This window comes from Plecotus auritus, assembly GCF_963455305.1.
Source record: "Plecotus auritus genome assembly, chromosome: 6".
Lineage (NCBI taxonomy): Eukaryota > Metazoa > Chordata > Mammalia > Chiroptera > Vespertilionidae > Plecotus > Plecotus auritus.
In genome coordinates this window covers 152472475-152488070 of record NC_137773.1, presented here as the reverse complement: position 1 = coordinate 152488070, position 15596 = coordinate 152472475, and the positions used below count along the sequence as shown (strand labels likewise).

The 15596-nt window shown below is 39.8% G+C and overlaps 2 protein-coding genes across 6 annotated transcripts in view; one reads left to right on the top strand and one right to left on the bottom strand.

Moving 5' to 3' along the window:
* The window catches only part of ATP2C1 (ATPase secretory pathway Ca2+ transporting 1), a 136406-nt gene extending 130217 nt beyond the window's left edge, over nucleotides 1–6189 (top strand). For 4 of the 5 annotated variants that reach the window (XM_080674601.1, XM_080674604.1, XM_080674603.1 and 1 more), the window contains one exon: nucleotides 5643–6189. In XM_080674601.1, the coding sequence (XP_080530727.1) occupies nucleotides 5643–5738 (96 nt within the window). In that variant the 3' untranslated portion in view covers nucleotides 5739–6189. The remainder of the gene's footprint in view (nucleotides 1–5642) is intronic. The other variant, XM_080674602.1, reaches the window with a different exon arrangement.
* Nucleotides 3391–15554, bottom strand: ASTE1 (asteroid homolog 1). Its single transcript, XM_080674606.1, has 6 exons — nucleotides 15332–15554; nucleotides 12429–13754; nucleotides 7635–7845; nucleotides 6509–6568; nucleotides 5635–5830; nucleotides 3391–3894 (listed from the first exon to the last, which is right to left on the bottom strand). The coding sequence occupies exons 2-4, from the start codon at nucleotides 13731–13733 to the stop codon at nucleotides 6519–6521; spliced, it is 1566 nt and encodes a 521-aa protein (XP_080530732.1). The 5' UTR covers nucleotides 13734–13754; nucleotides 15332–15554; the 3' UTR covers nucleotides 3391–3894; nucleotides 5635–5830; nucleotides 6509–6518.
* Between the last annotated feature and the right edge of the window lie 42 nt (nucleotides 15555–15596).

The following is a 15596-nucleotide window of genomic DNA, read 5'->3' as shown; positions in this document are numbered from 1 at the left end:
CTCCAGGCACATATCCAGCTGCTCAGCAGATGACTTCACTTAGGCGCTTAAAAGGTAATGTCTTAACATATCCACAGCAGAAACCCTGATTCTCCCACTTTTTAACTATACCCCATCCTACACGAATGAATGATAGCTGGACAGGAAATCTGAAAACAGAGGGTTCCCTCCAGTATTTTAATGAAGGCATAACGATGCTGATTGCCATAGCAATTTTAGCAATAATTTATAGTTTTCACTGGCACATCTACAAACCACATTAAGAGTAATGTTAATATGTATTTACTCCCAAATAATGTTTCCACATCAGAGCAAGTTTACCTGCTAACAGGTAGATTAATCCATCTGATAACCCTTCCTCTATCATGAAAGTAATTACTCTGTATTAATGATAGCAAGCATTGGGACACTGTAAAGTAGACCTAATGTTTTTCCTGCCCACATTCCTTGATTAATTCCTCTGTAATGTGTAACACACGTGAACCAGACAGAGGAAGATATGGGGACAGTAATGCCTAGATGGATACATGGCAGTTTTTCAAAAACCAGCACCTCAGTTAATCCTCCAGAAAGCACTATACTGTAACAGTGCTCTTGGGATGTTTTCCTAATCTTGTATGGTAGCTCACATGATGGCATAATTTTTCACAGAGAAATGATTTAGTCCCATAAATGATCAAATATCCAATATTGATATATTTTGATTGGCTTTTTATTCCCTATGTTTTCCCTCATTCTGATGACAATAGGTTATATTGTACACAGAAATCAAGTATCTCCAAAGTAGTAATGAGAAAATTGATTCTTAAACACATATACATGTATATGTATGTGTGTATACATATATATAAAGTTTTATTGGAACACAGCATACTTTTACACATACATAAATACATAGAGAAACACACATACATAAATAAATAGTGAAAGGTTTAGTCTTTTTAACCAGACATCTAAATGTTATTAAGACTTGTGCATTGCAACATGTTCATGTGAAATCCTTTTTTCTCTCCCTGAAAACTGAATCTAGTGAAACTAGCTAGAAATACTTTTATGTTTATATATAGTCTCATCTGTTTCCCATTTTAACAGACTGGTATATCGCCTGGTGCACTCCTGCTTCTCAACTTTATTTTATTTACCAGAGGCCTGATGCACAAAGATTCGTGCAAGAATGGGCCTTCCTTCCCCTGGCTGCCAGCACCGCCTTCGATCCGACTGGAACCACATTTTTGCTCGGGCCCGGAGCTGCCTTTCCGCCTTCCCACGCTGCCCAGAGCAGCTGGGATGGAGCGGAACACAAGCTTGGTGCCTGCGTATGCAAATTAATCCACCATCTTTGTTGGGTTAATTTGCATACTCACTCCCGATTGGCTGGTGGGCGTCACGAAGGTATGGTCAATTTGCATCTTACTCTTTTATTAGTGTAGATTTTTATTCGTTAATCTTCACCCGAGGATATTTTTCCATTGATTTTTTAGGAAGAGTGGGAGGGGGAGAGACAGAAACATTGATGTGAGAGAAACAGATTGGCTGCCTCCTGCACACATCCCTGACCTTGGCTGAGGATCAAGCCTGCAACCCAAGTATGCGCCCTTGACTATAATCGAACCAGGACCCTTCAGTTTGCAGGCCAAGGCTCTATCCACTAAGCCAAGCCGGCTAGGGCACCTCTCAATTTTAAAATCTCTTTCTTTTGCATGCGGTTCTCATCTTAGAAGTTTTATAGCTAGATGGGCTTGAATTTTAACATTATTCAGAACTGGAAAGAAATGTCAAAGCTACTTGTCCTGTATGGCTAATACAGTTGTTGCAGAAAGTGGGAGGCATCTTTTTAATATATCTGTCCAAAACATACCCCACAACACCTCGTGAAAAGCACTAAGGACACTATGGAGTAGGTACTAGTGAGAGTTTGTCCTTTTCTCCTGCCTGGTCTTGGGGGTGACTACATTCCAGGTGCTGCCCTGGGTTCATGTTGTGCCAGCCAAACAGCATGTGCTAGGGAGGGGCACCCAATGAACTCTGGAAACCTAAGGGGGAAAACTGGGTTTGGCCTCCTTAGGATTATTCTGTAGGGCCAGGAAATAACCCTGGCAGTTGTAGGAAGGGGACATTTCCAAGAAGAGGTAAGATCTGCTCTTAGTTTTTTCCTATCTTTAAACACATCCAGGGATCTTTCAAATTGGGTTTTAAAGCACTGCAGAAAGCGCCTTGACAAGACCAAAGGGCAGGAAGGGCACAAGGCCTCCTCATATAGGCACAGCTCCTTTGGTCTTTTTTCCTTCTTTTCTGAGGTTGAGCTTGGCTGCCTATTCACATTCTCTTGGCACCTCTGCACTCTGCTATGTGGCTTCAGCCTAACAGCTCTGCTGAAACTGCTCAACATTCTCATGTTCCGGTCCTCATCTTAGCCAGAATTGATAGTGTTGACCTCCTTTGCATCTGCAAAATTCTATTAGCTTTGGAACCTCTGGTGCCTTGATTTTTTAGCTCAGCACTCTCACTTTTTCCCAGATCCCTTGCTTTGCTCTTGGTTTTCATGGATGGTTGTAAAAATGATTTATTGCATGTTTTTAATACCAGGCACTGTGCTATGTAACTTAAAGGTACACGTCATTTTATCCGTAGGTAATGGTTTGAACTATTCTGATCCCATTTTACAGACAGGGTAACAGGCATAATCATGGATTCATTTGTGCAAACAGGAGAAAAAGTCAATTCTAACATCTTTCTAGCTACAGAGGTCTTTATTTTCTAAAATTGTAATTTTGAATTCTTTTTCTCATGGTCAATTATCATGAAAGGCCTTTAAAATTTTTATATATATATATATATATATATATATATATATATATATATGGAGAGAGAGAGAGAGAGAGAGAGAGAGAGAGAGAGAGAGAGAGAGAGAGGAAGAGATTAAAAACTTCCTAAGGACCCCCATGCACTCTTCCTAAAATAGTAATAATAGATTCTGTTATTGCTGCATAATTTCTTCTTAGTGTTTCCTCGTTCTGTAGACCAGGCTGCTTGTTTTAGTTTGTTGGGGCTGTTTGGATTTCAACCTCTGCTGTAAAACCTGGAGCATATCTAAAGTACTCATCAACCCTGCCATAGTCTCATTTACTAAGTACTTAGAGGAATATAGTTTTGTGTTTGGCTTCCACTATACAACCTATTCAACAGGGGAGAGAGAGAAGGGTGTTAAAGCAGAGGTTCAGTCGCTGGGACACCATCATTAACATGGCTTCAATGAATGCATTTGAACATGAGAAGTGCAAATATGCTTTCAAATATATGTAAGGAATATGGAAGTTTCTTAACACATTGAGCACCCTGTCAGTCACTATACTTTCCGTCCGGAAGACAAAACAGGCTGGGCGCTTAATGTGTTAAATCAGGTTGTATTTATTAAAAGCAGAATACAAAATACCTTGGAATTCAGAGATTACCTATTGTAATATTTATCCCCTAACAGGTTAGTTCTAAAGAAAAAAGTTAATTCTTTCAAGGCAGATAACAGAAAAATTTTAAGTAATAATACATCTGGTTGCAGACTGAGTTTATTCAGACTTTGAGGCCTCAGTATGTTCCTCCATGTTTTCAACCATTAATAGCCCAAACCGATTGCTGCTCTCATACCAGCATCTGTTGTCTGAGAGGGTTCCTACTCTGTTCTTTGACCGGCTGGCACCTTGTTTCTTTTGCCTTTTCTTTTTAGAATGTGATTTACCCTTTGGTAGGAATAATTCAGCGGGGGCATATGACTTTGTGGCATTGAATAGGTGTTCGTAAAGTTGCTTTGCCTCAGGACACATGCTCAGAAGACTTTCTGCAGAGGTTGATGCTAGCAGTTGTCGGCATAGTCCATGTACCAGGCTTCCACTATACAACCTATTCAACAGGGGAGAGAGGGAAGGGTGTTAAAGCAGAGGTTCAGTCGCTGGGACACCATCATTAACATGGCTTCAACGAATGCATCTGAAAACACTGAAAGCTCTTCTACAAAATCATTATTAAAATTACTTAAGAATAATCTGTTCCTTGAAGGAAGGAACTGAGTTGTTATTAAAAAGATTACGTCTTGGCTCATGATATTTTTAACATCACATTCAATGATGGATGCTTGCTGGTTCTACAACTAGACCAAAGTTGAGCAGGCCTCTTAACACTTCAAAGAAAAGGAATTAAAAATGCCTTTGATAAACCAAACAGGTAGTCTGTTGAAATAAGAGAAAATTTAATGGCATCATTTGCAAGGTCATTATTCACCTTGGACTAAAAACCTACTTCATAAATATAAGATGGGATTAACTGGAAGCCACAATTTTAATATGTAACTTATTGCCAGTGTTGATCAATGGTACCTTAGCAATTGATGTAGAACCATCATTGAATCAGTGTAAAATCATTATTTAAAAAACTTTAGTGCTGAGATGTAAGACCAGCCCTCTACTGAAATCACAAAGAGAACTGTTTGGTCTTGTTTATCATGTTTTGTTTTGTTTTTTTAAATGGATTTCTGGTAACAAGAGAGGATACAGTCAAGAATGACCTAAATTATTAAAGGCCAGAAATAAAGTATCCATAGGTCTACGGCCATTAATCTTACTTGGTAAAGGGTTCTAGGGTTAGCTCACATATGAGGCCCAGAAACATATTAACAACACTTCACTGCTAGGAACCTTTTCACCATGAAACATTTAAAGTCACATCAGCACATTTTGCATGCCTCTATATATCACTCTTTAGTCAATAAATATTTGCATACTTACAATATGCTAGGTATGGGGACAACAACAGTATGTAAAATAGATAAGTCCCTGCCCTCATAGAGTTTACATTCAAGTGGAGAGAAACAAAGTTTATATATAATCTCAATTCCATTTTCTAACCATCTCACTTTTATCTTCTTCGATCCTAGTAAGTACCTCCTGGATGGACAATCACCAGGATGTCTAACCCATTGATCCTACCACTTTTTCACTGGCCCACACACTGCTATCATTTCTTTCTTAGCCAGCTTAAACTCCATAATCAGACATTATACTCACTTCCTGGCATACAGGCTGCCTCTTCCTTCACACTTGCCTGGCAAAGAAAAGCCCGAGATAAAGTCCATTTAAGCATCTAATAGTCATCTCACTAGAATAAAACCTCCAAGATAGCAGAGATTTTTTTTATGTTTTGTTCATTATAACAAAGACCAGAGTAGGCATTTAATGAATATTTGAATGAACGGGTGAACAATACGCCAAGTGGTAAGAAATGCAATTATGAAATACAAAAGTAATAGGACTAGAGTGACTGGAAGTAGACAGTAGTAATATTTCAGTAGGATGTCAGAAAAAGTTTTTATAAAGTGACATTTGAACAAACTTAAAAAAAATGAGGGAACAAATTACATCCAACCAACAACTACCTCTTTTTGTTACTTTTACTTTGGAACTAATTTTCTTTGGGAATATAGAAATAATTTAATATTTTTCTTGTTTCCAACTCTTTAGCTGTCATAGTGTTCCAAGACCAATTACCCTAAGATTAATTTTTAAACATAACTTCTTTGCTTTAAATGTAAATAAAAGTATTTGCTTCTGTGTGCAGCCATCTGAACTAGTTTCCCTTGGTGCTCACCGAGTTAGGTCTGGCTCTGGGAGAGGCGTGGACAGCAGCTGATTAAGATACATCCCCACCAGCAGACAGCTCTGCCACTGACAGAAGATGTGAGCTGTGTCTAAATCCAGTCTCGTGCTCGGCTGCGTCTGCTCCTTCACTCTTTGGAACTCTTCATACAACATCTTAGCACCATCCTTCCGCAGATCTTCTTTATCTAGATAAGGAAACAACCCAAGGGCAGTAGTTCCTAAAATACTGTATCAGTTTGTAAGTTTCTCCATATATATATAAAACTTCAAATTCCATAAAGAAAAAATTGGTTTAAATAACCAAAGTGCTTTTCTTTTCTGACTCTTTACTATTTTAATGTCAATATAAAAGCCTTGCTGTATAAACTGAAATATTATACTGAAATGCCTTTTTAATGACAATCTAACTTTATTCAACCCCAAATTATTTTTTTCCTTAAAATAATCTCTTCCACCGGTCTACCACATGACCTTAAATATATCTGCATCAAACTCTCCAAACCCTAAATTTGTCTCCGAAAAACATAAATTACTATTAAATGTCATTCTCTTTATTGTTCTCTTCTACCAAACTTACTTTCATGGAGACCTCCATGCTATAGTGCACTTAAAGAAACAGCCCATGTGTTCAAAACACATTTTAACTTCTGTTTATGGGAGGAAAACAAAGTAAGACTCATGGAGAATGTGGCAGATCATCACTTCTTCACACACAGAGGACAAGGGCAAGCAACAGCCACCCTGGGAAAGAATAATGCTGGATGTATTCCTCATAGAAGCTATGCCCTTCCGCAGTTTTGTTTGAGCAGGGGCGCACAACACAACATGTGGACCAACTTGAAGGTAATAGAAAAGAGGCCCACCTTTTACCAGTTAGCGAGCAGCAAGGCACTGAGCCTGCCTGGGTGCCAGGTCCACAATTCCTAAAAGAAAAGAAACAGACCCTTGACATGCCCCTTTGGTTGGACTCGGGTAAAAACTCAATAGGCTCGTGCTCTGGGAATTTTCATTAATTATTATTCAATGAGAGAAAATACCCTAAACTTGTGTCTTAACCATTAGTGGGCCTTATTTGTTCTGCATGAAGTTGGCTGTCATAAAACAACAGTCCTTTCTGGCAGCTTCTCTCACTTTTGGGCTTGCTTGGAGCCTTTCTGGTTCATTATTTCATTTAACTTATTTTAAAAAGTAAATTTCAGAGTAGCATTAGCCAGTAGAGCTTTGTGCCATGATGGAAAGGCTCTATATCTGCGCTGCCCTCTAGTGACATGTGGCTACTGAGCACTTGAAATGTCGCTAGTGGCTATCCTATTAGATGGATGACAGCACTAGGCCTCACCTTCCCATTGACGCCATTACTGTTCTAGAGGGTGTTAACTATTATACATGTTTACAGGAAGTGTTACAGCATTCATAATCTTTAAAGAGAATAATTCCATTCGAGAATTGAAGTGTTCCAATGCATCAACATTTATTTCCCCTGATATTTAAACACAGATAAAACTGCCTCAAAGTATATTTCTCCAATAGAAAGAGACGTTACTACTTCTACCATCACTACTTACATACTAATGGAAACTTGCAATGGAGAAAAGAGAAAGTGAAAAAACAGTACAAGCATGAATGTTTAGTTTCACCAATGAGCAATTTTAAATAAGTTTCTAGTACTGATGTTGCTGTTGCATTGCTGATAGGGGCAGGAAGGAATAGAAAATGCAGCTGATGTATTACCCTGTCACACTTCATAGGCTACAGGATTAGGTGGTTACAGTACGTCTTCACTGCTGTGAAGTCAAACCCCTCAGCACTGAGCCTGACTCATGGAAGTGCTCAAAAGCATTTATCAATGAGTGGGTAATATATTGGCACCTCCATTTCTAAGTTCTGATACAACTGATAGGAATAGATAATACAGGATTTAAAAAAAAAACTTTCTGTTATATGTAAGTAACATGGAAAAATAGACTCATGGAATTTCCAGATACCTACCAGGGCTGTTGATTATGGCATGCAAGGGCCCCAGCAGCATCCCCAGCAGCAAGGCTTGTAGATGATGTAGTTTTGCCTTGACCTCCAAGTGCTGCAACCAGTAGCAACTGACAGCAATGGGCAACTTCAAAGAAGTAGGGATTGGGTCCAGGATGGTCTGTTTCACCTTTAACGTTTCTAAAAGAAGTGTCTGCCGTCTAGCTGAGGAGAGCTGAAAAATATATACCAAACAACTTGGAAGTTACTTGGGGGAATGTCTCTCCCCCCCGCCCACCCGCCCACTTAGTATGAAGAGACTTGAATGCAAATGAAATTGCTGTTAGTTTCTTATCTTCCTGTGTAAAAAAAATCAGCCAGTCACACTCAAAGCATTTAGAACATTAGTAAGGTGGTTAATAAATATGGTTGAATGAGTGAATGTACTGTCTACTCCCACAACACAGCCCTTGCTCATGTCATTCCATCCTCCAAGTAGTCTGATTGAGCATCTTCAGTGCACGTTACTTGGGAAGCTTGTTAAAAATCCAATCCTCAGACCCACCCCCTAAATTTAGACTCAGTAAATCTGAGGGAGCCCAGGAATCTTCCTCTTAACTATTCAGCTTTGAGAAACAATGATCTATACTTAACCAATCCCTTACTTGGCAGTGAATATTTAGGCTCCACCTTCTGCAAGACACCATTACCGATCACCTCCAGAAGAAACTTTGATTACGTGCACCCTTGTGGCATATAATACAGTTCTCTATTTGTTTGGGTCCTGTCTCATATCCCTACCCAGATGAATGTGTTTGTGTTCTTCTACACAGAGATTGTCCTAGGGGGGCTACTTGTAGGTAAGAGGTATATTCAAGGGAAATAGGAATATTTAAGGAACACCCGCCTTGTGCGTGCAGTAAGACACCACACTCACTTTTCCTCGATATTTTAGAGTGCACACTTCAAATAAAAGGAAGTAAACAGCTATGAGGGCTTCTGGCTACTTGTTGAAATAATTTTAATTTAACGAATCTTAAGCTTTCACAGATGATGAAATTAGGACTATTAAGAGAACACCTTCAGGGAGACTTTACAATCAAACTTTAAGAGAAAAACATAGTTGCATTCCTAGTGTCTGCATGCAGCCAGAAAAGGATTTCTTAACTTTCTGAAAGCATGAGAGAGTCTGACACATTTCTCAGCACCAAACACCTAATTAGTAATCAATAAGTGAGTTGACAGCTGCGAGTAAGTGTTAAACTGAAATAAAACACTTCATAATTGACAAAATAGTTTCATCATCAATGCATGACAGCATTACATCAATGATTTATAAGTACTAGTTTTAATAATTTAATACTGTGATAAAAAATTTTAAATTAGAAATAGGTAAAGTGCTTTCCAGTATAATCAACCCTCCCCTCCCCCATGGGAAGTAGCATTAACTACTTAAATTTAAAGTGAAACAAAAACTATTCTTTATAATCTCTTAAACTGGTAGAAAAACACACCAACTAAAGGCTAAGAAAATACATGAATTATTTACTGACTTATAATACTTAAATTACTGAATTCTCTAGCCAAGTTACAACTTGTGATCAATGCCAGAGTCTGAGCTTGACTTCAAAGATGTTCTGTCCCTCACTAACTCTACGTCCTTGGGCAAGTTTCTGAGCTTTTCTGTAGTCAGTCTGATCCACTGTAGAATGGGCATTATAATGAGTGACACAAAATGTCCCATGGAACCCACCAGTCCTTAGCCCCTTCCAAAAGGGAAACAACTCTGCTCACAGCCCTTAATTCTGGATGGGTTTTATCCCATGTGACAACTCCCATGGGGATGGACAGCACAAGCCTGCAGAAGAAGCTGCCACACACAGGCGGGGATGCCCAGAGAGGCTGGTCGTGACACTGCCTTACTCCCCAAGAATGACCCACTTCCATTTCTCCTTACGATTATCCACTTGTTGGTTGAGTGGTGCTCTGTCCACTGCAATTAACATATCCCAAATGGGAATGCTATCCTATGTGCTTACTGTGGGAATTAAATGAGACTATAAAGCTTCTATTACAACAGTTGGCACAAAGCAGATAAAGTATCATTACCACATCATGTTAAGAAAAACAGATTCTACCACAAAGTTCCTATACTTGTACCTGCATTTGTCTCTGGAATCACATTTGCACTTGATATTGTTTAGAATTATTGTGGGCTAATGAGAGCTAGCATTGAGCTGAATACAGAATTGATTAGCTTATGCCAAGGGGAAGCCAAATGATATCACTGCATAGAGAGGGAACTAAAATTTCACCTTACTTTGCATACAGTTAAGTGATGAGAAGAACACTTGTCATCTCCACATAGCAAGGCACATAATCAGCCTCCAACACTCACTGACTCAACTGGATTTTCATATGTGGGAAAAAAATGTCCTGATCCCTATATCACACTATATGGAAACAAATCAATTCTAGGTAGACTGTCGATCTAAATATGAAAGGCAAAGAAAATATTTTCATGACCTCAAGTCAGAAAAGTAATAACCATAGATAATAAAAATTTAAATTTGTCTATATTAAGAAGTTCTGTTCATCAAAACATACTAAAGTTAAAAGACAATCCACAGAATGGGAAAGGCTATTCACAATACATGCTATTTAACGAAGGACACACACACACACACACACACACACACACACACACACACACACATATATATATATATATACACACAGAAAAATGGCCTAAAGACTTTGAACATAAATTTATATAATAGAATGTCCAAATGGCCAATGAACACATGAAAAGGTGCTCAAATAAGTCATCAGAAAAATGCAAATTAACACCCCTAAAATTGGCTAAAATGATGCCACTACACAACAACCAAATTAGCTAAAATTTTTTAAAAAGATAGGGAAATACCAGGTATCAGCAAGGGTGTAAAGGGAGAGGAGCTCTTTACAAGACCACTTGACATATATCTTCCAAGCTGAACATATGTGTATCCTATAACTCAACAATTCCACTGCTAGTTATGCAATAGAAATGTGTTCATATTTTCACTAAAGATGTACACTATTCATAATAGCCCAAACTGCAAACTACCCAAATGTCCATCAGCTATAAGGTGGAAAAAACTATTTTGGTATATTCCCAAGTTGTAAAAATATACAGCAATGAGAAATGAATTTTCTACAACTACTCACAATGATAGGAATAAATCTCACAAACACCACGTTGAATGCAAGAAGCCAGGTGAAAGCATACTGTATGATTTCATTTTTATGAAGTATAAAAGCAGTCAAAACTCTTAAATGTTGTTAAGAGGTCAGGATAGTGATTACAGGGGGCATGGAGGGGGGTGACCAGAACCAGACACTAGGGAAAGCTTCTGGGGTGCTGATAGTCTTCCTCTGGGTGTTCTTTACATGGAAGTGTGCTGTTGGTTTGAAAATTCATCAAGCTGTACCATTTTCTGAGCACTCTACCGTATGTGCGAACTCAGGAAGGGATTAATTGCAAAGAGGCAAGAGGAGTGATGGATACATTCCTTATTTTAATTGCAGGATGGATTCACAGATATAAACATACATCAAAACTCATAAAAGTACACACTTAAACTACGGGCACTTCATTGTACATCAATTATTTCTCAACAAAGCCATAAATTAAAAAAAAACAAAAAAAAAAAACGATAAAACAACTCCACCATAGCACCATTTCTGTTATGAGTAGAGATGTAATTTCAACAAAATATCCTTCAGAATGTTGCTAATTTCAATTTTATTTGTGTGGGTAAAATGTTAATAAATCCTTTCTGTTTGGAATTTGACCTATGTTCAAGTTTCTAGTTCTGTAACCCTGGAAATGTGGCGAAGTAGCTGTTACTTAGCATGATAAAAATGACTTGTAAAACTGCATCTAGACTTGAACTATAAATAAACTCTAAACACCAGATGGGGACACCATATCATGGGGCTTCCCTGAGTACAGTGACTTGTAATTAACCTTGTATTTTGCTGGGACCTTAGAAGGGATGTCTACAGAATTGTTACAAGAAAGGGTGGATCCTGTGGGGAAGAAGGTCAATCAGACCTTTTCTTTCTTTAATTGAGATAAATAATGTCATAAAATTCACCATTTTAAAGTGGCTTTTGAATATTTATCAACTTGTGCAACTATCACTAATTCTAGAACATTTCATCTACCAAAAAAGAAACCCTGTGTTCCCACTGGCAGTCATTCACCACGGCCAAAGAGGCTCTCGTACTTACCTGATGAGAATCTTGTTTCCTCCTGGCTGAGCTGTCAATAATGGGAGGCTGTGTAAGCCAGGGGTTGGCACTATTGACATTATGGGCCAGATAATTCTTTGTTGTAGGAGACTGTCCTGTGTATTATAAGAAATCTGATGCAGGCTGATACGTTAGTTATGCCTATGATCAATGCCTTCAGGCACACTTTCTTTTGTAGCTCAGAATTCTTTTCCTATTTCTTTTTTTTTTTTTTGCTAGCCACATAACCCCATTGTATGGATAGCTAAGTAACAACAAAGTAGTACTAATAATTACAGAGATAACACAGACCACGGAAGTACAGTGAAATGGCATATTTGGCGCTAAAGATCTAGGTGTAAGTCCTGGCACTGATACTCCCTGGCTGAGGTATTACATAGTTACCACCGTGAGCCCTGGTTTTCTCAGCTATGAAATGGCAACCAACCTCAGTTTGTTACATTAAGAAAGATAATCTACATGAAAGCACTCTGAAACCTGTAAAGTGCTTTACAAAAATTACATTAATATTACACTTACCTCAGTCAATTTGCTTAAGTCAGAATGATCCTTGGGCAGGTCTACTGCATCAACAATCGATGTTTTGATGTTTTTATTAACCCTTTCCACTTCGCTGAAAGCTAGAGGCCGAGGAGGCGACGCATTCAAGGACACACTTCCCAGAGGTGCAGAAACATTCAAAAGAAGCCCATAAATGACTTGCCGGATGGGCAGAGATATTCTGTGGGCATTTGGTTGCTGCATGTTTTCCACTTGTGTGTGAAGAATGGTCCGTCTAAGCACCAAAGCATCGCTGATGAAAGGAGATAGCTGACCTTTGGCCAAAGCCACTAGGACCCATTCTGGCAAACCCAGACTCAAGGCCTCCGGACAGATGTAAGTACCACACTGGAAGAAGTCCTGCAGCTTCACCTGGGACGGCTGGTATTCTTCCATGGAACAACAGAGAAGTTCCTTAACATTTTCTCGATCCTTTTTTGGGAGATATTTCAGAACATTATCTAGTGCTTCGGTGGGGTCAGCAAAACGAGACAACCAACTCAGAAGCCCCAGAATTCGGTGGTGTCTCCTCCCCTTAGCACTGGCAGCTCCAAGAGGAAGACGTACTTGACTTAAAAATGTGTCCATGATGGGCAGATTAATATGGTCGTTTCCGCATAGCACCGCAAAGAGAGGTAGTAGAGCTTTATTCATATTGCTGAAGTAGTGGCAGAGTGCATCAAGAGAAAAGCATTTGGCGGGGATATAATAGCCCTGTGTGCCCTTAATAGTGTTCACGTTTCTCCACTGAAAGCTATTCAATGGGCAAAACCCAGTTTTCAGGTCAAAAATGCAAAAGTCACTATCTGATGATAACACAGGGCAATTCCAATGATTAGCCAGTGTCATAATGTCCCGATCCGCTTCTGAAAAACACTGGACAAAATGTACCCGCAGCTTGATCAAAACTTGTATGAACACTTCCCGGGTGAGAAGGGGACATACACACCCACTCCCACCAACAGAAAGGGAATGGGCCGTCTGGATCTTCTCTCTAGCTCGATCCTTCAAAGTTGTAAGCTTTTTATCTGAAATGTCACATCCTCCATCTAATACAACATATGGACATATATTACAAGAAAACAGTGATTCGAAGAATTTTTGTACAACATCTGCAAAAGAATCATAGTCCCCTCCATACCGGAGCTCCAAGTTTGAATTGAAGCAAAGCCGGTGGAAGAGAGCATAGCCATCAATGATAATTTTTGTGTCTCGCAACTTCAAATCAGTGAAGAACTCATTACTATGATCTTCCACAAAACTCATTAGTCCTCGGATGCCCATGATGACTGTCTGAAGAATTTCCTGTTTAAGACAATAGAACACACTTTCAATTGATGCTGGTTACAGGGGAACATGCTATTGTTTCCAGCACCAGCAAATCAACAGCAAATGATATAGAGAACTCTCTAAATCCAATACATTAGGTGTCAGCATCTCAATTCTTATCTAGATCCTCAAGCGAGACCAACTAGCTGAGTGCTTTTTCATTCTTTTATTTTGCTTTTCCCTTGTGTTACAAGGCATAGAGTCCATAGTTTCATGGTGTTTGACCTTTGGATACAAATGCTGATGATTCTAAGGGAAAATCAAGTAAAGTCCACTATTGCCACACTATATAGAACTGCGGAATTTGATACTGAAATAGGAAATAGTCACCATGCGGGGCTGGTCCTAGCGACACAGAATTATCTGTTTTGTGGGTTCAAAGTAAAAAGTCATAAGCCATAAAAATGATATACTTCTCAATCTCATAATTAATAAATCACAAAGCATTGGGATTCAGTTAATTAAAGTGTGTAGGGTCAATGATATGGCTCTTTTCTTGAAAATCAGTCTGGAAACTTCTTTCAGGCATTGGCTCAAGGAATCTAAGTGTCCAGCTTTACCCCAACCAGAGACTCTTCTCATCTTTGTCTTTGCATATCTGGCTCAGTTACCAACAATATCCTTCATCTGGGCTAACTTAAGTCACAGAATCAGTTTTCCCTTTGGCTTTAAGTTCCAAAATGGCTCAGCATGGTACTGTTACGAAATCGTGAGATTTATTGTTAAACATGGAAATTTTTTTGCATTAATTTTTATTTTTAAAAATATTGCATTAAGCTTGGCCAGTGTTGCTCAGTGGTTGGAGTGTTGGCATGCACACCAAAGGGTCGCAGGTTCGATTCCAGGACAAGGACACCTACCTGGGTTACTGGTTGGATTCCTAGCCCTGGTCAGGGCGTGTGCGGGAGACAACCAATCTATGTGTCTTTCTGATATGGATTTTTCTTTCTTTCTCCCCCTCCCTCCCTCTCTTCCACTCTAAAAAGAAATCAATGGAAAAAACATGAGGAGTAACAAAAAAATAAAATAAAGATATTAAAATTTATCTTGATTAGAGTTTTGGGGCTTCCCCTTGCATTCTGCATCTGACTCTCTTCCACTCTAAAAAAAATCAATGGAAAAAATATCCTCTCGTGAGGAGTAACAAAAAAATAAAGATATTGTATTAAAATTTATCTTGATTACAGTTTTGGGGCATCCCCTTGCATTCTGCATCTGACTCACTTCACCTGTATACTACTTATTTCTTTAGAAGTCTGTCTTGTAAAGCTTATGCCAGCAGAGACCCCTGTCAACTCATCCTAAGCTAATGACGGGACCTTGCACAGGTGTCCAACTAATGCGCGCTGGACAGGAGAAAACGCACAAGTGGTTTGATCTAAGTCCTCAGACAGGCCTTCCCACACTGCGCCACCCAGGTGCTCACGACCCGCCAGCGGGACCTACAGCAGAGCCCACCTGTTACGTCCCCCCACTACTCCCCTCACAGCTAGGGCCAGCCCCGCATTAAACGCCCAAGGGCCAGGCAAGGACCGGCAGCGAAAGCCCCGCACCTGCGAGCGGGGACAGGAAGTCTCCGGGTGTAAGTCCCTGGGGAGCACGGGTCCTTGGAGCCAGTAGCGCCGGACTGCGCAGGGGGGTGGGGCAGGCGCTGGATGCGAGGTCCCTGAGGATGGCCGGCCAGTCCGCTCCGAAGTGGCCGCTATCAGGTGAGAGCAGCTGGACCCGCGGAGCCGGCCGCTCTTCCCCGCCCACTGGAGTTCGAGCACACTTCCGCCCTGTGACGGGCTCCCGGCTGCCTCCCCGACTTCCCAGCAT

Coding starts and splice junctions, on each gene's coding strand:
- ASTE1 (XM_080674606.1), bottom strand. CDS start 13,733: ATGGGCATCCGAGGACTAATGAGTTTTGTGGAAGATCATAGTAATGAG. Junction 7,846..12,428: donor ACTTAAGCAAATTGACTGAG/GTAAGTGTAATA, acceptor TATATTTTTCAG/CTCTCCTCAGCTAGACGGCA. Junction 6,569..7,634: donor TGCCATAATCAACAGCCCTG/GTAGGTATCTGG, acceptor CTTTTCTTTTAG/GAATTGTGGACCTGGCACCC.